This window comes from Saccoglossus kowalevskii, chromosome 11 (assembly GCF_978046115.1).
Source record: "Saccoglossus kowalevskii chromosome 11, keSacKowa6.1, whole genome shotgun sequence".
Classification (NCBI taxonomy): domain Eukaryota; kingdom Metazoa; phylum Hemichordata; class Enteropneusta; family Harrimaniidae; genus Saccoglossus; species Saccoglossus kowalevskii.
This window is the reverse complement of record NC_140651.1, coordinates 34,474,899-34,495,258: the sequence shown is the minus strand read 5'-3', so window position 1 is coordinate 34,495,258 and position 20,360 is coordinate 34,474,899. Positions and strand designations below refer to the sequence as shown.

Below are 20,360 nucleotides of genomic sequence, written 5' to 3'. Positions count from 1 at the left end.
AAAACTCTCCCCCTTCACAAGAAAGGCAGATGTAAATAAAAAATTATTAACAAAAATGCACTGCTGGTTAAAAAAAGACTCAAATTTAAATAAGAGCAGTGACAAGTTGTTTTGCTGTTGCTAGTCTCACTATGGAAACTTAATCTAATAAAACCTGCGACTAAAATGTCTGATTCACTGTGAAAAGTTTAAACAGATTTTCGAACACATTACGAATCTTTTTTTTTCTGTTTGTAGCCAAAGCTGCTTTCCAACTAAAGCATTTTAAATAACGCAATTCACGTTTTGTAATTGCAGTATTAATATTTTCCTTGATAACCCATTTTTTTATTAGCATAGAACAATGACAAACAATGAACTGTATCACGTGATTCCGTGTAATATTATACCCAAGAACTGTGCTATTTTGTTGTACAAATATGGCATAATATGTATCCAATAAAACAGAAAAAGCATGGTTTGGTATTAACTAAAAAGTAACAGAAAGTAGATTAAATAATATATGTATATATATACTTAATATTACTCAATGAGAAAAAGGATATTAATCTCAATCTTCCAACTACCAGTTGTACACGATCAACCTTTATCAAGTTCACAAAGCATGTAGGTCAACTGCTGAACTCAATTGTTGTAACCTGCATGAGTAAGTGCTGAAAACAACAGCGTACAGCTGGATATGAAATACACAGAAAAAGTTATGAAATGTTTTATTCTTTAAATAATTAATTATTTAATTATTGCTGGATTGGCAATTTTCGTAGCATCGGCAACACATTTTTGCGAGCGGCCCGAGTGGCAGCACATAAATCTTCTGATATAAACAAACTATTTCCTTTATACGGCTTATGTGACAAACATTTTGCCGCATTACTGCGTACATTCTCCTTAGACTGAAAACGTAGAAATGACACATAAATAGGACGAACTCTATTTCTCCTAGTCAGAAAAGTCGGAGCCCTGTGAGCCCGTTCAATATGCATGCTCCCAACTAGCTTCATGTGATTCTTAATAAATTCTTCAATGAATTCTACACAATTTGGTCCTTCTGCCATTTCAGGAATATTGTAGAAGATTACCGGTAAGTTATTGCGGCGCAGCCTATCATCTAAATCATCTTGGCGGATTCTCAATTTACTACCTTCACTTTTACTAACCTTGTCTATTTTTAGGTCGTTATTCTCAGCATGTGCGTGTTCTAGAAATTTTGTCAAGTCCACCTGTTCTCCACGTAAATTGACTAGTTCACTCTTTATTTCTTCTAATTTCAAGAATTTATCCTCAATTTTATACAGTCTACATAATATTAGATCCAATTTCTTGAAATCTGTCAGTTTCGGTCTTTCCATACTGCTAGTAGTATGCATGGCAATTTCTTCGGCACTTTCTACACGACGTGCCTTGCGCGGTGCACCACCCATCTGTGGACTAATGATGTCATCACTATGGCTGTCAATCAATGTTGACTCACCAAGAGGACTGCGGATTTCCCTTGGACATTTCTTTCCAGTTTCACAGACTTTCCCACCAAATTTGGATCTTCACTCCCAGACATCACTAACAATCACTTATTAACACATTATTTCGTTATAATGGTCACAGGTTTAAAAAAAACAGAACTCGACGAGACTAGCACGGTGTCTCTGGTGTTACCTAAACCGGCGCATGCGTATAACCTAACAATAAACTTGTTGATGACATCACATGTTCATTCCTCATGAGAAGTTTCCTTGCAAAATGTGCAATATATTAACATTTTTGACGATAATAATTTGTATCAGGTATCTTTGTTTTGATAGTCAATCACAAACCCACAATCACTATAAACAGTGTTCACAGTCATGTGATCATGATTCAGTTAGATATTTAAGCCAGTTTATTCAGTTGCCAGGCTGGATAACCTGTCTTCTAGTGCCAGGTAAGACCTTTAGACTTAAGACCTTTCTTCAGCCAATCAGATTGCTAGATTTAGACTAACCTTGATAAAATGACATATACACATTGTAATGATTTTGTATTTATTTTATAGGGAAAATGTACAGTGACCCTAACACGGAAGGTCCTAGTATATCCAAGATAGTAAAAGACCATGTCTTGACCATGAAGAATCTGATGTCTGACAATGTAACTACTGCTATCTTACTGGATGTGGAAGGCAAGGAGAAAGACAAGTTTGAGGAAGCTTACTTGGAGTTTTTAACTACAGTACAGCAGATTGAGATGTATATAGTGGCATATTTACAAGCTGTCTTCATGAGGAGTATGAAAACTAATCAAGGATTAGACATTATAACAGGGTACATAATTCTTCACTCCCTCTCTCTCTCTACCCTCATTATATGGAATCTGGAAATGTAGTTGCACAGTGCAGTGCAGTCTGAGTGTAACTTAACTCCCAGCCTTTCTCTTAGCTGGCTTTGTCTTTTAATAAACACTTTGCACGCTATTAACTATTCTACTACCGGTAATATGAGTCATAATTCAAAAGAATACACTATTTTGATATGTGACAGTTTTGAAAGCAAGCAATGCCAGCTTTATGCCAGCTGAATGTTAAGGTGCACTCAAAATGAACTGTATGTCGAATACAGAAATGTCAAAGTCATGAATGCAAATTTTCATTTGCTTCATAATGAAAATATCTCACAAATTCTTAGTTTGTCTTTTATCATGTGATTTATTTGTGTCTTGTTAGATTTCACCCAGTAATGCATCGTAATGGTGTCAAGAGTGCTATAGCTGAGAAGTATATTGAAATCTTTAATAGATTTGAGAAGGATTTGGATGATGTCAAAGACATCTATGAAAAGTACAAGGTAACAGTTCTCATCCTGAAAATTTAATATGTTATACTGTGATTGAAAGTTATTTCACAAATCTTTCTTACTGTTATCAAGAGCAGTCATATTACCAGCCTGGTGGTTAAAAATGTTTCATAGAATTGCTCGATTTTGTGTTTTTCTCAAGAATTGACACAATGATATTGATTTTTAGGAGGAACCGCACATGACACGAAATGCACCTCCAGTAGCTGGTGCCATCCATTGGTCCAGACAGCTTTTAAAACGAATTGAAGAGCCCATGAAGGTATTCCGTGAAAACAAGTCCATTCAGTACCTGAAGGACTTTCCAAGAATAGTGAAATACTACAACCGCATTGCAACTGCTTTGGTGACATTTGAAAGCCTGTGGTTCTCACAGTGGAAATCTCATATTGACCATGCCAAGGCTGGTTTGAAAGCTACGCTATTGATACATCATCCACAGACTGATGACATAGTTGTCAATGCAGATGAACGGTAAGAATTATTATAAAAACACAATGTGTTGTTCAACTTGTTGCAGTGATTGCTTTTGGCTAATTAACTTTCAACTTCAACTTGGCTTTTTCAGTCAACTACTTTGTATTTGCAAACTTATATTTTGGTCTTCAACTTTCTAAATCTGATTGCCTAGTCCAGCTGTTTCTTGAGATCAGTTGTTATGTAATAATCCATCCTATGGACTATGTGACTTTTCAGGCTGGGTCATCATGGTTTGTATGCTAGAGTATGTTGATAATGTGTCAAGAAAAGAAAATATCCCAATTTCTTGCATGTAGCCTCAGGGCTTGAACTTCACAGAGACATCAAATGCAATTGCTTTGGTGACCTAAGAGTTTGCCTTGGTGCCTTTGACATTTTTTTCCCATCTATACACTTAAAGCAATTTTACTTCTGCCTGGAAAATGAGTGCTTCTTTAAATCCAAAGTTCAAGCCGTGTAGCTTTACATAGTGAAAGCATTACCAAAGATTAGAAGGGAATCAATGGAATAAATAATTTGTATAGATTTGTAAAGACTATGTACCAGGTATATTGAATGAGGAATGCCACAGCAGCATGAAAGTTGCTGTGTTCTCCCCAGAGCATAATATGGTAGTGACCCCACTAATCTGTAATATAGATACATGTAACAATAGAATGAAATTACTATAATAACAATGAATACAAGATGGATAATTAACATATTGTATTATTATGCTAATGTCCATTTCTATACTCAATCTTTTACGGAGAATACTGAGTTGTTCACTTGGGTGATTTGTTTGAAAACTATATTTGTAATAAACATATAGGTTTCACCAAGGAACAGCTGCAATCATCAACTGTTAATTTCATAGAATTGTCTTACTAGATTTATTAATACCGGATATTTTAATCACTGTAAAGATTCATCTGAAATTAACACATGGCTTCTGATGGAAGTATGATGTTTTTATTCTTGATGTTAGCTTTGTACCAAACTGTCATATTATGCAATGCATTACCTTACAGAGTGTTACAACTGATTCATGAATGTCGTTGGATGACAAGACTTGGCATACAGATTCCAGACTTTGCTGCTCAAGTAATGAAGCAGGTTAGTCATTTAATTATTGTATCCACAGAACTTGGAGATTCATTCTGTATCTCATCAAAAATTATGAATACTGGTATCGATTATGTCAAGCTGACATGTCATTAGCCAATCAAGAACATGGTTTTATATCAAACAGAAAGATTAAATCAATCACCGTCATCTATACTTGTCTATTTCACCAAGTGTTCAACTTTTGCAGGAGCAAAGATTCAAGAATTACAAAAGCCACCTTGAACTGTGCTTGAATGAGTTCAATGATATTTGCAGTGAGATTCCTATCCCACTAAAGGAATTATTTCAGCCCCATGTAGACTCAGTCACTCAGTCTTTGCAGCCTGGTTTGACTACTCTAGCATGGAATTCTATGAACATTGATGCATTCTTACACCAAGTACACACAGGTTAGTACTATTACATCCTCATGTTGACTCAATCATTGTGTTCTTACATCGTGGACTGTCAGATTAAATGGCATTTGATCACTAGTACCTCATGAAAATTTTTTTAATAGTGATTTCACATATGGAGTATATTATGTAGCAAACTACTGTTATGTACTTTTCCTCTGTTAAAACTGTTGTGAAATTTTACAATTTGTACTCAGTTAATTCTCATTGTTTCTGATTTTGCAGCCAATTTAAAATTGAAGTTTGTGGTAGATAGAGTGAGCAATGTAGTACAGAAAAAGATTATTGGAAAGATAGAAAACATTGCCTCAATGTTTTTGTTTGACATGGATCTGGCTTTCTCCAAATGTTGGGTGAGTTAAACAGATTTATTTGTGTGTATCATGATTGGTATGTATCATTAGGAAGTTTTGTAGCCTGGAATCTAGTCATACCAAGTACACTCAAGAATAGCCTGGTGAATTGCTATGTAACTACAATTCAGTGTCATCACTGATTAGCTGTCCTTATGACTACAGTACATTACCATGGAACTCACATGTGCAGACTGACCCGTACGTTAAGCTGCCCAAATCATTCCAGACTGATTCACTAGTCTAATAATTGTAAATTTTTCCAAAGTCTAACGATGATAGACAGCATCTAGTCTAGAGACACAATTGTCAGTGACTAATAAAAGGTAGAAATCCTAGGTGTAACAACTGAGATTGAAAACAATAAATCTTCATAGAATTACTATAAATCACATAATTTTTATGATTTGATAATTTTATGTCATTTGTAAAAAACTCATTTTGTGATTGTAAAAGTCGCAGACACTTTGTGGTTTAGGATCCCAGATAAATTTTCAGTTTGACAAAAATTCATCATTTTTTCTAATGATATACCGGTAACAATTAGATGGCGCAATTATTTGGTACTCTGTGACATGTAAATATTAACTCAACTCATATCACTATGCATCATTCATATGTTTTTTTTTGTTCTCTTTGCAGCCACCCAATGAATTTCGTGAAGTGATGTTAGAAAGTGTAAAACAAAGAGGTCAAGGCTTGTTAGCGTATGTGATTGAAATAGAGGCAGCTATACATGATTTAGTGGAAGTACTTAAACATAAGAACGTAAGTGTCATATAACTTCTATTATTTTCATGAAAGTTTGAGAACTGTAAATCTGCTGTGCACAAAGATGTCCAGGGTGAACACTAGTGTGAAGCCAAGGAAAAAAATATATTATTACTGTGTTTGCTCTAGTGTACTCAAACCAAACATTCTATTCATTGTATGCTTGGTCATTAAAATAGGATTTATTTTGACCATAGACGCCTCTGTCATTTTCATGCACTACTAATAGAGCAAATATGATTTAAGTTTTGACAGTAAAGACACCCACATTTCTCGCACTGTTCTCCCAAATCACTGCATTAGATAATTGTTAGTGGTTTTGGCTTTTTCATTGAACTTGTCAATCTCACCCAGTTGTTCTAAGTTCAACCCCAATCATAATCATATTGACCATGGATGTAGTAACCACTACACTTACTTTCTACTATTACGACTAATTGTTTGAAATAATTTTCCTGTAGGATGGTAGTTCTCACTCTCCTACAAATTATTCAGCCACGTCCTATAGGAGTTCACCAAAAGGTCATCATGGTCAGACACCCACCACTCGCTGTGCCACAGCTGATGATCAAATTGCTGCAGAGCTACTCAGTAAGTGTCAGTTTTATGTAAGGTAGGCTGCAGAGCTACTCAGTAAGTGTCAGTTTTATGTAAGGTGGGCTGCAGAGCTACTCAGTAAGTGTCAGTTTTATGTAAGGTGGGCTGCAGAGCTACTTAGTAAGTGTCAGTTTTATGTAAGGTGGGCTGCAGAGCTACTCCGTAAGTGTCAGTTTTATGTAAGGTGGGCTGCAGAGCTACTCAGTAAGTGTCAGTTTTATGTAAGGTGGGCTGCAGAGCTACTTAGTAAGTGTCAGTTTTATGTAAGGTGGGCTGCAGAGCTACTCAGTAAGTGTCAGTTTTATGTAAGGTGGGCTACAGAGCTACTCAGTAAGTGTCAGTTAATGTAAGGTGGGCTACAGAGCTACTCAGTAAGTGTCAGTTAATGTAAGGTGGGCTACAGAGCTACTCAGTAAGTGTCAGTTTTATGTAAGGTGGGCTACAGAGCTACTCAGTAAGTGTCAGTTTTATGTAAGGTGGGCTGCAGAGCTACTCAGTAAGTGTCAGTTTTATGTAAGGTGGGCTGCAGAGCTACTCAGTAAGTGTCAGTTAATGTAAGGTGGGCTGCAGAGCTACTTAGTAAGTGTCAGTTTTATGTAAGGTGGGCTGCAGAGCTACTCAGTAAGTGTCAGTTAATGTAAGGTGGGCTGCAGAGCTACTCAGTAAGTGTCAGTTAATGTAAGGTGGGCTGCAGAGCTACTTAGTAAGTGTCAGTTTTATGTAAGGTGGGCTGCAGAGCTACTCAGTAAGTGTCAGTTAATGTAAGGTGAGCTGCAGAGCTACTTAGTAAGTGTCAGTTAATGTAATGTGGGCTACAGAGCTACTCAGTAAGTGTCGGTTTTATGTAAGGTGGGCTGCAGAGCTACTCAGTAAGTGTCAGTTTTATGTAAGGTGGGCTTCAGAGCTACTCAGTAAGTGTCAGTTAATGTAAGGTGGGCTGCAGAGCTACTTAGTAAGTGTCAGTTAATGTAAGGTGGGCTGCAGAGCTACTTAGTAAGTGTCAGTTTTATGTAAGGTGGGCTGCAGAGCTACATGTACTCAGTAAGTGTCAGTTTTATGTAAGGTGGGCTTCAGAGCTACTCAGTAAGTGTCAGTTAATGTAAGGTGGGCTGCAGAGCTACTTAGTAAGTGTCAGTTAATGTAAGGTGGGCTGCAGAGCTACTTAGTAAGTGTCAGTTTTATGTAAGGTGGGCTACAGAGCTACTCAGTAAGTGTCAGTTAATGTAAGGTGGGCTGCAGAGCTACTCAGTAAGTGTCAGTTTTATGTAAGGTGGGCTGCAGAGCTACTCAGTAAGTGTCAGTTAATGTAAGGTGGGCTGCAGAGCTACTCAGTAAGTGTCAGTTAATGTAAGGTGGGCTGCAGAGCTACTCAGTAAGTGTCAGTTTTATGTAAGGTGGGCTACAGAGCTACTCAGTAAGTGTCAGTTTTATGTAAGGTGGGCTGCAGAGCTACTCAGTAAGTGTCAGTTTTATGTAAGGTGGGCTACAGAGCTACTCAGTAAGTGTCAGTTAATGTTAGGTGGGCTGCAGAGCTACTTAGTAAGTGTCAGTTAATGTAATGTGGGCTACAGAGCTACTCAGTAAGTGTCAGTTTTATGTAAGGTGGGCTACAGAGCTACTCAGTAAGTGTCAGTTTTATGTAAGGTGGGCTGCAGAGCTACTCAGTAAGTGTCAGTTTTATGTAAGGTGGGCTGCAGAGCTACTCCGTAAGTGTCAGTTTTATGTAAGGTGGGCTGCAGAGCTACTCAGTAAGTGTCAGTTTTATGTAAGGTGGGCTGCAGAGCTACTCAGTAAGTGTCAGTTTTATGTAAGGTGGGCTACAGAGCTACTCAGTAAGTGTCAGTTAATGTAAGGTGGGCTACATAGCTACTCAGTAAGTGTCAGTTAATGTAAGGTGGGCTACAGAGCTACTCAGTAAGTGTCAGTTTTATGTAAGGTGGGCTACAGAGCTACTCAGTAAGTGTCAGTTTTATGTAAGGTGGGCTGCAGAGCTACTCAGTAAGTGTCAGTTTTATGTAAGGTGGGCTGCAGAGCTACTCAGTAAGTGTCAGTTAATGTAAGGTGGGCTGCAGAGCTACTTAGTAAGTGTCAGTTTTATGTAAGGTGGGCTGCAGAGCTACTCAGTAAGTGTCAGTTAATGTAAGGTGGGCTGCAGAGCTACTTAGTAAGTGTCAGTTAATGTAATGTGGGCTACAGAGCTACTCAGTAAGTGTCGGTTTTATGTAAGGTGGGCTGCAGAGCTACTCAGTAAGTGTCAGTTTTATGTAAGGTGGGCTTCAGAGCTACTCAGTAAGTGTCAGTTAATGTAAGGTGGGCTGCAGAGCTACTCAGTAAGTGTCAGTTTTATGTAAGGTGGGCTGCAGAGCTACTCAGTAAGTGTCAGTTAATGTAAGGTGGGCTGCAGAGCTACTTAGTAAGTGTCAGTTTTATGTAAGGTGGGCTGCAGAGCTACTCAGTAAGTGTCAGTTAATGTAAGGTGGGCTGCAGAGCTACTTAGTAAGTGTCAGTTAATGTAATGTGGGCTACAGAGCTACTCAGTAAGTGTCGGTTTTATGTAAGGTGGGCTGCAGAGCTACTCAGTAAGTGTCAGTTTTATGTAAGGTGGGCTTCAGAGCTACTCAGTAAGTGTCAGTTAATGTAAGGTGGGCTGCAGAGCTACTTAGTAAGTGTCAGTTAATGTAAGGTGGGCTGCAGAGATACTTAGTAAGTGTCAGTTTTATGTAAGGTGGGCTGCAGAGCTACTCAGTAAGTGTCAGTTAATGTAAGGTGGGCTGCAGAGCTACTCAGTAAGTGTCAGTTAATGTAAGGTGGGCTGCAGAGCTACTCAGTAAGTGTCAGTTTTATGTAAGGTGGGCTGCAGAGCTACTTAGTAAGTGTCAGTTTTATGTAAGGTGGGCTGCAGAGCTACTTAGTAAGTGTCAGTTTTATGTAAGGTGGGCTGCAGAGCTACTCCGTAAGTGTCAGTTTTATGTAAGGTGGGCTACAGAGCTACTCAGTAAGTGTCAGTTAATGTTAGGTGGGCTGCAGAGCTACTTAGTAAGTGTCAGTTAATGTAATGTGGGCTACAGAGCTACTCAGTAAGTGTCAGTTTTATGTAAGGTGGGCTACAGAGCTACTCAGTAAGTGTCAGTTTTATGTAAGGTGGGCTGCAGAGCTACTTAGTAAGTGTCAGTTTTATGTAAGGTGGGCTGCAGAGCTACTCCGTAAGTGTCAGTTTTATGTAAGGTGGGCTGCAGAGCTACTCAGTAAGTGTCAGTTTTATGTAAGGTGGGCTGCAGAGCTACTCAGTAAGTGTCAGTTTTATGTAAGGTGGGCTACAGAGCTACTCAGTAAGTGTCAGTTAATGTAAGGTGGGCTACACAGCTACTCAGTAAGTGTCAGTTAATGTAAGGTGGGCTACAGAGCTACTCAGTAAGTGTCAGTTTTATGTAAGGTGGGCTACAGAGCTACTCAGTAAGTGTCACTTTTATGTAAGGTGGGCTGCAGAGCTACTCAGTAAGTGTCAGTTTTATGTAAGGTGGGCTGCAGAGCTACTCAGTAAGTGTCAGTTAATGTAAGGTGGGCTGCAGAGCTACTTAGTAAGTGTCAGTTTTATGTAAGGTGGGCTGCAGAGCTACTCAGTAAGTGTCAGTTAATGTAAGGTGGGCTGCAGAGCTACTAAGTAAGTGTCAGTTAATGTAATGTGGGCTACAGAGCTACTCAGTAAGTGTCAGTTTTATGTAAGGTGGGCTGCAGAGCTACTCAGTAAGTGTCGGTTTTATGTAAGGTGGGCTGCAGAGCTACTCAGTAAGTGTCAGTTTTATGTAAGGTGGGCTTCAGAGCTACTCAGTAAGTGTCAGTTAATGTAAGGTGGGCTGCAGAGCTACTCAGTAAGTGTCAGTTTTATGTAAGGTGGGCTGCAGAGCTACTCAGTAAGTGTCAGTTAATGTAAGGTGGGCTGCAGAGCTACTTAGTAAGTGTCAGTTTTATGTAAGGTGGGCTGCAGAGCTACTCAGTAAGTGTCAGTTAATGTAAGGTGGGCTGCAGAGCTACTTAGTAAGTGTCAGATAATGTAATGTGGGCTACAGAGCTACTCAGTAAGTGTCGGTTTTATGTAAGGTGGGCTGCAGAGCTACTCAGTAAGTGTCAGTTTTATGTAAGGTGGGCTTCAGAGCTACTCAGTAAGTGTCAGATAATGTAAGGTGGGCTGCAGAGCTACTTAGTAAGTGTCAGTTAATGTAAGGTGGGCTGCAGAGATACTTAGTAAGTGTCAGTTTTATGTAAGGTGGGCTGCAGAGCTACTCAGTAAGTGTCAGTTAATGTAAGGTGGGCTGCAGAGCTACTCAGTAAGTGTCAGTTTTATGTAAGGTGGGCTGCAGAGCTACTTAGTAAGTGTCAGTTTTATGTAAGGTGGGCTGCAGAGCTACTCCGTAAGTGTCAGTTTTATGTAAGGTGGGCTGCAGAGCTACTCAGTAAGTGTCAGTTTTATGTAAGGTGGGCTGCAGAGCTACTCAGTAAGTGTCAGTTTTATGTAAGGTGGGCTACAGAGCTACTCAGTAAGTGTCAGTTAATGTAAGGTGGGCTACATAGCTACTCAGTAAGTGTCAGTTAATGTAAGGTGGGCTACAGAGCTACTCAGTAAGTGTCAGTTTTATGTAAGGTGGGCTACAGAGCTACTCAGTAAGTGTCAGTTTTATGTAAAGTGGGCTGCAGAGCTACTCAGTAAGTGTCAGTTTTATGTAAGGTGGGCTGCAGAGCTACTTAGTAAGTGTCAGTTTTATGTAAGGTGGGCTGCAGAGCTACTTAGTAAGTGTCAGTTTTATGTAAGGTGGGCTGCAGAGCTACTCCGTAAGTGTCAGTTTTATGTAAGGTGGGCTGCAGAGCTACTCAGTAAGTGTCAGTTTTATGTAAGGTGGGCTGCAGAGCTACTCAGTAAGTGTCAGTTTTATGTAAGGTGGGCTACAGAGCTACTCAGTAAGTGTCAGTTAATGTAAGGTGGGCTACAGAGCTACTCAGTAAGTGTCAGTTTTATGTAAGGTGGGCTACAGAGCTACTCAGTAAGTGTCAGTTTTATGTAAGGTGGGCTGCAGAGCTACTCAGTAAGTGTCAGTTTTATGTAAGGTGGGCTGCAGAGCTACTCAGTAAGTGTCAGTTAATGTAAGGTGGGCTGCAGAGCTACTTAGTAAGTGTCAGTTTTATGTAAGGTGGGCTGCAGAGCTACTCAGTAAGTGTCAGTTAATGTAAGGTGGGCTGCAGAGCTACTTAGTAAGTGTCAGTTAATGTAATGTGGGCTACAGAGCTACTCAGTAAGTGTCGGTTTTATGTAAGGTGGGCTGCAGAGCTACTCAGTAAGTGTCAGTTTTATGTAAGGTGGGCTTCAGAGCTACTCAGTAAGTGTCAGTTAATGTAAGGTGGGCTGCAGAGCTACTCAGTAAGTGTCAGTTTTATGTAAGGTGGGCTACAGAGCTACTCAGTAAGTGTCAGTTTTATGTAAGGTGGGCTACAGAGCTACTCAGTAAGTGTCAGTTAATGTAAGGTGGGCTACATAGCTACTCAGTAAGTGTCAGTTAATGTAAGGTGGGCTACAGAGCTACTCAGTAAGTGTCAGTTTTATGTAAGGTGGGCTACAGAGCTACTCAGTAATTGTCAGTTTTATGTAAGGTGGGCTGCAGAGCTACTCAGTAAGTGTCAGTTTTATGTAAGGTGGGCTGCAGAGCTACTCAGTAAGTGTCAGTTAATGTAAGGTGGGCTGCAGAGCTACTTAGTAAGTGTCAGTTTTATGTAAGGTGGGCTGCAGAGCTACTCAGTAAGTGTCAGTTAATGTAAGGTGGGCTGCAGAGCTACTTAGTAAGTGTCAGTTAATGTAATGTGGGCTACAGAGCTACTCAGTAAGTGTCGGTTTTATGTAAGGTGGGCTGCAGAGCTACTCAGTAAGTGTCAGTTTTATGTAAGGTGGGCTTCAGAGCTACTCAGTAAGTGTCAGTTAATGTAAGGTGGGCTGCAGAGCTACTCAGTAAGTGTCAGTTTTATGTAAGGTGGGCTGCAGAGCTACTCAGTAAGTGTCAGTTAATGTAAGGTGGGCTGCAGAGCTACTTAGTAAGTGTCAGTTAATGTAAGGTGGGCTGCAGAGCTACTTAGTAAGTGTCAGTTAATGTAATGTGGGCTACAGAGCTACTCAGTAAGTGTCGGTTTTATGTAAGGTGGGCTGCAGAGCTACTCAGTAAGTGTCAGTTTTATGTAAGGTGGGCTTCAGAGCTACTCAGTAAGTGTCAGTTAATGTAAGGTGGGCTGCAGAGCTACTTAGTAAGTGTCAGTTAATGTAAGGTGGGCTGCAGAGCTACTTAGTAAGTGTCAGTTTTATGTAAGGTGGGCTGCAGAGCTACTCAGTAAGTGTCAGTTAATGTAAGGTGGGCTGCAGAGCTACTCAGTAAGTGTCAGTTAATGTAAGGTGGGCTGCAGAGCTACTCAGTAAGTGTCAGTTTTATGTAAGGTGGGCTGCAGAGCTACTTAGTAAGTGTCAGTTTTATGTAAGGTGGGCTGCAGAGCTACTTAGTAAGTGTCAGTTTTATGTAAGGTGGGCTACAGAGCTACTCAGTAAGTGTCAGTTTTATGTAAGGTGGGCTACAGAGCTACTCAGTAAGTGTCAGTTTTATGTAAGGTGGGCTGCAGAGCTACTTAGTAAGTGTCAGTTTTATGTAAGGTGGGCTGCAGAGCTACTCAGTAAGTGTCAGTTTTATGTAAGGTGGGCTGCAGAGCTACTCAGTAAGTGTCAGTTTTATGTAAGGTGGGCTACAGAGCTACTCAGTAAGTGTCAGTTAATGTAAGGTGGGCTACAGAGCTACTCAGTAAGTGTCAGTTAATGTAAGGTGGGCTACAGAGCTACTCAGTAAGTGTCAGTTTTATGTAAGGTGGGCTACAGAGCTACTCAGTAAGTGTCAGTTTTATGTTAGGTGGGCTGCAGAGCTACTCAGTAAGTGTCAGTTAATGTAAGGTGGGCTGCAGAGCTACTCAGTAAGTGTCAGTTAATGTAAGATGGGCTGCAGAGCTACTCAGTAAGTGTCAGTTTTATGTAAGGTGGGCTACAGAGCTACTCAGTAAGTGTCAGTTTTATGTAAGGTGGGCTGCAGAGCTACTCAGTAAGTGTCAGTTAATGTAAGGTGGGCTGCAGAGCTACTTAGTAAGTGTCAGTTTTATGTAAGGTGGGCTGCAGAGCTACTCAGTAAGTGTCAGTTAATGTAAGGTGGGCTGCAGAGCTACTCAGTAAGTGTCAGTTAATGTAAGGTGGGCTGCAGAGCTACTTAGTAAGTGTCAGTTTTATGTAAGGTGGGCTGCAGAGCTACTCAGTAAGTGTCAGTTAATGTAAGGTGGGCTGCAGAGCTACTTAGTAAGTGTCAGTTAATGTAATGTGGGCTACAGAGCTACTCAGTAAGTGTCGGTTTTATGTAAGGTGGGCTGCAGAGCTACTCAGTAAGTGTCAGTTTTATGTAAGGTGGGCTTCAGAGCTACTCAGTAAGTGTCAGTTAATGTAAGGTGGGCTGCAGAGCTACTTAGTAAGTGTCAGTTAATGTAAGGTGGGCTGCAGAACTACTTAGTAAGTGTCAGTTTTATGTAAGGTGGGCTACAGAGCTACTCAGTAAGTGTCAGTTAATGTAAAGTGGGCTGCAGAGCTACTCAGTAAGTGTCAGTTTTATGTAAGGTGGGCTGCAGAGCTACTCAGTAAGTGTCAGTTAATGTAAGGTGGGCTGCAGAGCTACTCAGTACGTGTCAGTTAATGTAAGGTGGGCTGCAGAGCTACTCAGTAAGTGTCAGTTTTATGTAAGGTGGGCTACAGAGCTACTCAGTAAGTGTCAGTTTTATGTAAGGTGGGCTGCAGAGCTACTCAGTAAGTGTCAGTTTTATGTAAGGTGGGCTGCAGAGCTACTCAGTAAGTGTCAGTTAATGTAAGGTGGGCTACAGAGCTACTCAGTAAGTGTCAGTTAATGTAAGGTGGGCTACAGAGCTACTCAGTAAGTGTCAGTTTTATGTAAGGTGGGCTACAGAGCTACTCAGTAAGTGTCAGTTTTATGTAAGGTGGGCTTCAGAGCTACTCAGTAAGTGTCAGTTAATGTAAGGCGGGCTGCAGAGCTACTTAGTAAGTGTCAGTTAATGTAAGATGGGCTGCAGAGCAACTTAGTAAGTGTCAGTTTTATGTAAGGTGGGCTGCAGAGCTACTCAGTAAGTGTCAGTTAATGTAAGGTGGGCTGCAGAGCTACTTAGTAAGTGTCAGTTAATGTAATGTGGGCTACAGAGCTACTCAGTAAGTGTCGGTTTTATGTAAGGTGGGCTGCAGAGCTACTCAGTAAGTGTCAGTTTTATGTAAGGTGGGCTTCAGAGCTACTCAGTAAGTGTCAGTTAATGTAAGGTGGGCTGCAGAGCTACTTAGTAAGTGTCAGTTAATGTAAGGTGGGCTGCAGAGCTACTTAGTAAGTGTCAGTTTTATGTAAGGTGGGCTGCAGAGCTACTCAGTAAGTGTCAGTTAATGTAAGGTGGGCTGCAGAGCTACTCAGTAAGTGTCAGTTAATGTAAGGTGGGCTGCAGAGCTACTCAGTAAGTGTCAGTTTTATGTAAGGTGGGCTACAGAGCTACTTAGTAAGTGTCAGTTAATGTAAGGTGGGCTACAGAGCTACTCAGTAAGTGTCAGTTAATGTAAGGTGGGCTACAGAGCTACTCAGTAAGTGTCAGTTTTATGTAAGGTGGGCTACAGAGCTACTCAGTAAGTGTCAGTTTTATGTAAGGTGGGCTACAGAGCTACTCAGTAAGTGTCAGTTTTATGTAAGGTGGGATTCAGAGCTACTCAGTAAGTGTCAGTTTATGTAAGGTGGGCTGCAGAGCTACTCAGTAAGTGTCAGTTAATGTAAGGTGGGCTGCAGAGCTACTTAATAAGTGTCAGTTTTATGTAAGGTGGGCTACAGAGCTACTCAGTAAGTGTCAGTTTTATGTAAAGTGGGCTACAGAGCTACTCAGTAAGTGTCAGTTAATGTAAGGTGGGCTGCAGAGCTACTTAGTAAGTGTCAGTTTTATGTAAGGTGGGCTACAGAGCTACTCAGTAAGTGTCAGTTTTATGTAAGGTGGGCTACAGAGCTACTCAGTAAGTGTCAGTTTTATGTAAGGTGGGCTGCAGAGCTACTTAGTAAGTGTCAGTTTTATGTAAGGTGGGCTGCAGAGCTACTCCGTAAGTGTCAGTTTTATGTAAGGTGGGCTGTAGAGCTACTCAGTAAGTGTCAGTTTTATGTAAGGTGGGCTGCAGAGCTACTTAGTAAGTGTCAGTTTTATGTAAGGTGGGCTACAGAGCTACTCAGTAAATGTCAGTTTTATGTAAGGTGGGCTACAGAGCTACTCAGTAAGTGTCAGTTTTATGTAAGGTGGGCTGCAGAGCTACTTAGTAAGTGTCAGTTTTATGTAAGGTGGGCTGCAGAGCTACTTAGTAAGTGTCAGTTTTATGTAAGGTGGGCTACAGAGCTACTCAGTAAGTGTCAGTTTTATGTAAGGTGGGCTACAGAGCTACTCAGTAAGTGTCAGTTTTATGTAAGGTGGGCTGGAGAGCTACTTAGTAAGTGTCAGTTTTATGTAAGGTGGGCTGCAGAGCTACTCCGTAAGTGTCAGTTTTATGTAAGGTGGGCTGCAGAGCTACTCAGTAAGTGTCAGTTTTATGTAAGGTGGGCTGCAGAGCTACTTAGTAAGGGTCAGTTTTATGTAAGGTGGGCTGCAGAGCTACTCAGTAAATGCCAGTTTTATGTAAGGTGGTCTACAGAGCTACTCAGTAAGTGTCAGTTAATGTAAGGTGGGCTACAGAGCTACTCAGTAAGTGTCAGTTAATGTAAGGTGGGCTACAGAGCTACTCAGTAAGTGTCAGTTTTATGTAAGGTGGGCTACAGAGCTACTCAGTAAGTGTCAGTTTTATGTTAGATGGGCTGCAGAGCTACTCAGTAAGTGTCAGTTTTATGTAAGGTGGCCTGCAGAGCTACTCAGTAAGTGTCAGTTAATGTAAGGTGGGCTGCATAGCTACTTAGTAAGTGTCAGTTTTATGTAAGGTGGGCTGCAGAGCTACTCAGTAAGTGTCAGTTAATGTAAGGTGGGTTGCAGAGCTACTCAGTAAGTGTCAGTTAATGTAAGGTGGGCTGCAGAGCTACTTAGTAAGTGTCAGTTTTATGTAAGGTGGGCTGCAGAGCTACTCAGTAAGTGTCAGTTAATGCAAGGTGGGCTACAGAGCTACTCAGTAAGTGTCAGTTAATATAAGGTGGGCTACAGAGCTACTTAGTAAGTGTCAGTTAATGTAAGGTGGGCTACAGAGCTACTCAGTAAGTGTCAGTTTTATGTAAGGTGGGCTGCAGAGCTACTCAGTAAGTGTCAGTTTTATGTAAGGTGGGCTTCAGATCTACTCAAGAAGATTCATATCAGGTGGGCGTACCATTCATTGATGGAAAATGTTGATTTTTGGAAATGTTTCTCTTTACAGGTCACTACTGCGTTCAAGTTTATGATGCAGTCATGTCCACTGTCTGTCGATCTCTTCTAACCTTGGCTGAAGCATCAGGCTGTGATGGTGTTCTTGACAACCTAACGCACGAAATAGCACCGCCATTATCTACTAGCCCTGATATACAATTTGAAGCACCTCGCCCTCCGAGTTGTAGACCTCGTAGTCGTCCTGGAACAAGAAGTGCTGGTAGTCTTCGAACCAGGAGTGCTGGTACTACAAGTAGAGTGGATGGCAGTAGACCTATGTCATCCGTCTCGTTTCTCTCTGATATGACATGGTCTACTGAGAAAGATAAGGAAGTCACATACCTAAAGTAAGTCAATACAACCACCTTGTCACTGGTCACTTGCTTTGAATCACTTAATATTTGAAAATCTTATATCACTGGTATGTTACGTTCAGACGCTGGTACTCGACTCGTATAACAAATAAAACGCCCGAACGCAAGCAGTGTGCAAGATAGTATGGTAGTATATTTTCAATGGCCTATTGAAATGCCACATAACTTTGTGTGCTACACCACACCTCAAACAAAAATGCTAGCAGTAACATACATCCAATATAGACTTCCTTTTAAAAACGGCAAAAAGAACAAACAGTCAAAATTAACAATACTTATCAAATCAAATCAAAGAGTTCGTTCTGTGCTGGCCTGTCACTCCGTCGTCTTCGAACTTTTGTCACGACTCCCAGGTGGTGTCAATCTTCATTCATTCATCTCCGTCGATGCGTACCAGCTCACACGTGGACTTCTTCCAGCTTCTTCCAACACGTCACCGGAACGAAAACACAAGCCAGACCGGACAGCTAACAATGTTCAAGAACAATCCCCATTTCCTAATAAACTGATAAACCAGTCAGTGATACTGGTAAAAGTTATAGTGCTATCAGTTCACCGTCTATTTGGAGTCTTCTTGCTATCAGTCTACCGTCTAATTGCCGTCTACCTCGTAAAACAAAAGGCTTTTATAGCCAAAGCAGACTCCCTAACTCAGTACAAATAAATATGCAAAATAGGGATAAATTGACATATAGGGATAAAGAACACAACATAAAGCGACCGAGGACAATATGACGTTTCAATAAAACCCCAACTACAAATTACACAAATAATAAATACATAAAAATAAACTCAAACATAACAGGTAGAACAATGCCTTTTGATGGCACCGTTAGACAGAAGGTTTTCTATATTGTGGACATGAGCTGTCAGTGCAGGCCCTTCACTATAGACAAATACATTTGAAGGCTATTGACCTTTTCTAAGCTAACAATATCAAGCTACATGTACTTGTCAAACGTAATGAGAAGGAATGTAAATTTACACAGTTTAGGAAATATTATGACAGTAGAATTTTGTATATGTCGAGGTATGTACGACCTAGAAAAAGTGCCGAATGCGAGTACCAAGTTGCGAGTCGCAAGTAGCAAAATATGCCATATGCTAGTGGAAAAAACGGCATATGCGAGTGCTAAAATGTATCATTTGCTAGTAGCAAAAAAGCCATATGTGAGGGGTAATACAAAGGCCAGGAAAACTGGTGTATGTGAGGGGTGGCGTCATTTGCCAGTTTGCTCAACAACTGGATTCGTTTCTCAGTGTGCAACTTTTAAGGCCTGTATAAACTGTTTAGACTAATTTTATATCATATTAAACAAAGTATTGAATATTATTAATTTCAGATTTGAAGTAGAAGTAAAGTTTGCCATTCCCAAGATTATAATTGATCCTACATTAGCTTCTGTGCATACCGCGATATCAGAGGTTGGTCAAGCCATCTTGCAAGTGTCCAATGATGTTGTATGGTGGGGGAGTGAATCTGTTGGACAACCAATGTATAATAGCATCATAAAGGAACCATTAGTGGATGATTTGATGTCTGAATTGGGAGGTGTTGTTGATGGTAAGTGGCTATGAGATGTCGTCTTCTGGTAATTAAGAATCTTGAATGTGAATTTGATAAGAATGTGATTTGCTGTTTAATTGAACTGATTTGTTTATCAGTTATGATAATTTGTCTCCTTTGATATTCTAAAGTAAAGTAGTATTTGCTTATTGTGTCTATATTATTTGGAACACTTTTGTTTCTTTTGTTTCGAACGTTGTCTGAAAACAGTGACTTTACTGTTAAAAATGCAGCAAAATTAAGTATCTCCATCATGCTTGAACACGTTTCCATTCAAATTTGATACATACAATAAATGAGATCTTTATCATGTAATTTTTTCTAATGATGGATTGCCTGACTGGTGGCCATTTTGTAACAAATGCTGTTCCAGGGCTGTATCTTTAACATGCCTTGACCAATCACATTCAACACAAATACCCCAAAACAAATAAACAGGCTCTAGCTTGTATCATTTATGTCAAAAGTGTGTGAGTGATATGTCTGCTGAATACTGCCAGCAAGAACTGTAACACCACTCTACTGATGTAATCTACTATCATATTAACATTTAAATAGATTTTTGCCTTCTTTTTGCTATTGCATGGAATTTCAAACATATATTTAACTGATTTTATTTGCTTTCAGATCTCCAAGTAACAGTGGACCATCATTTGTTCCACTTCCGTTTCTATGATTTCCTGTGGCGTGATGACATGCAAGGCAACTTTTTGGAATTTATCAATGCTGATCCTGGACCGTTTGCCATTAAACGTGAAGTGGAACGATTGCTGCACATTGAGAACAAACTAGCCAGCATTCCTGCTGTGTTAGCCGTGGGTCCTATCTGTTTAACTACCAGTCCAATCACAGATGCTCTGTATGGGTTTGCTATTGCTTGGAAGACACAGTATGCGCAAGTACTACACGAAGAGGCTAAGGTAAAAACCTGGACTGAAGCTTCCAATCAGAAGTTTTTTGCCAGTAGTAAAAATGATTTTGTAGATTTGTTGTGTTTGAGTTTTCATCATCTTGGGGTGTCTTCATGTCACCAAGTTAAGTGTTGGATTTTCTATTAAATTATTCAAGATCTATATCACAAAATCAATTACATGTACCAATGTGAAGTATTTTCTATTAAAGATTGGTCTGAGATGTATAATTCCTGTTTAGCCATTAGTTTCCTCCCTTCCAAATTGATAAAAACGATTATTTGTCTCCAACTGGGTGAACTTTCAGGATTGAACATTAAGTATGTCTTCAGTTAGTTGTGTTAAGCATGCAAGTGAATTGTAAACCCCTATGTGTGATTTATTAAGATGCAGGATTTATTATAGTATAAAGAATAATTAAGAACATTATAGTTATTATTCCAGGTATTTTGTAAAAATAAATGAAATTATACGATAATGGCAAAGTCTCACTGTGACTACAACAACAAATCTTAT

General features: G+C 40.0%; 1 protein-coding gene across 1 annotated transcript in view; it reads left to right on the top strand.

Annotated features, from left to right (window-relative positions):
* Positions 1 to 20,360, top strand: part of LOC102804440 (dynein axonemal heavy chain 5-like) — a 170,322-nt gene that overhangs the window by 19,261 nt on the left and 130,701 nt on the right. Inside the window, exons 9-19 of the mRNA XM_085505137.1 lie at positions 2,030 to 2,297; positions 2,696 to 2,816; positions 2,995 to 3,299; positions 4,316 to 4,400; positions 4,600 to 4,801; positions 5,033 to 5,160; positions 5,803 to 5,928; positions 6,393 to 6,522; positions 17,003 to 17,339; positions 18,710 to 18,930; positions 19,561 to 19,853. Coding sequence (XP_085361263.1) covers positions 2,030 to 2,297; positions 2,696 to 2,816; positions 2,995 to 3,299; positions 4,316 to 4,400; positions 4,600 to 4,801; positions 5,033 to 5,160; positions 5,803 to 5,928; positions 6,393 to 6,522; positions 17,003 to 17,339; positions 18,710 to 18,930; positions 19,561 to 19,853 — 2,216 coding nt within the window. The remainder of the gene's footprint in view (positions 1 to 2,029; positions 2,298 to 2,695; positions 2,817 to 2,994; positions 3,300 to 4,315; positions 4,401 to 4,599; positions 4,802 to 5,032; positions 5,161 to 5,802; positions 5,929 to 6,392; positions 6,523 to 17,002; positions 17,340 to 18,709; positions 18,931 to 19,560; positions 19,854 to 20,360) is intronic.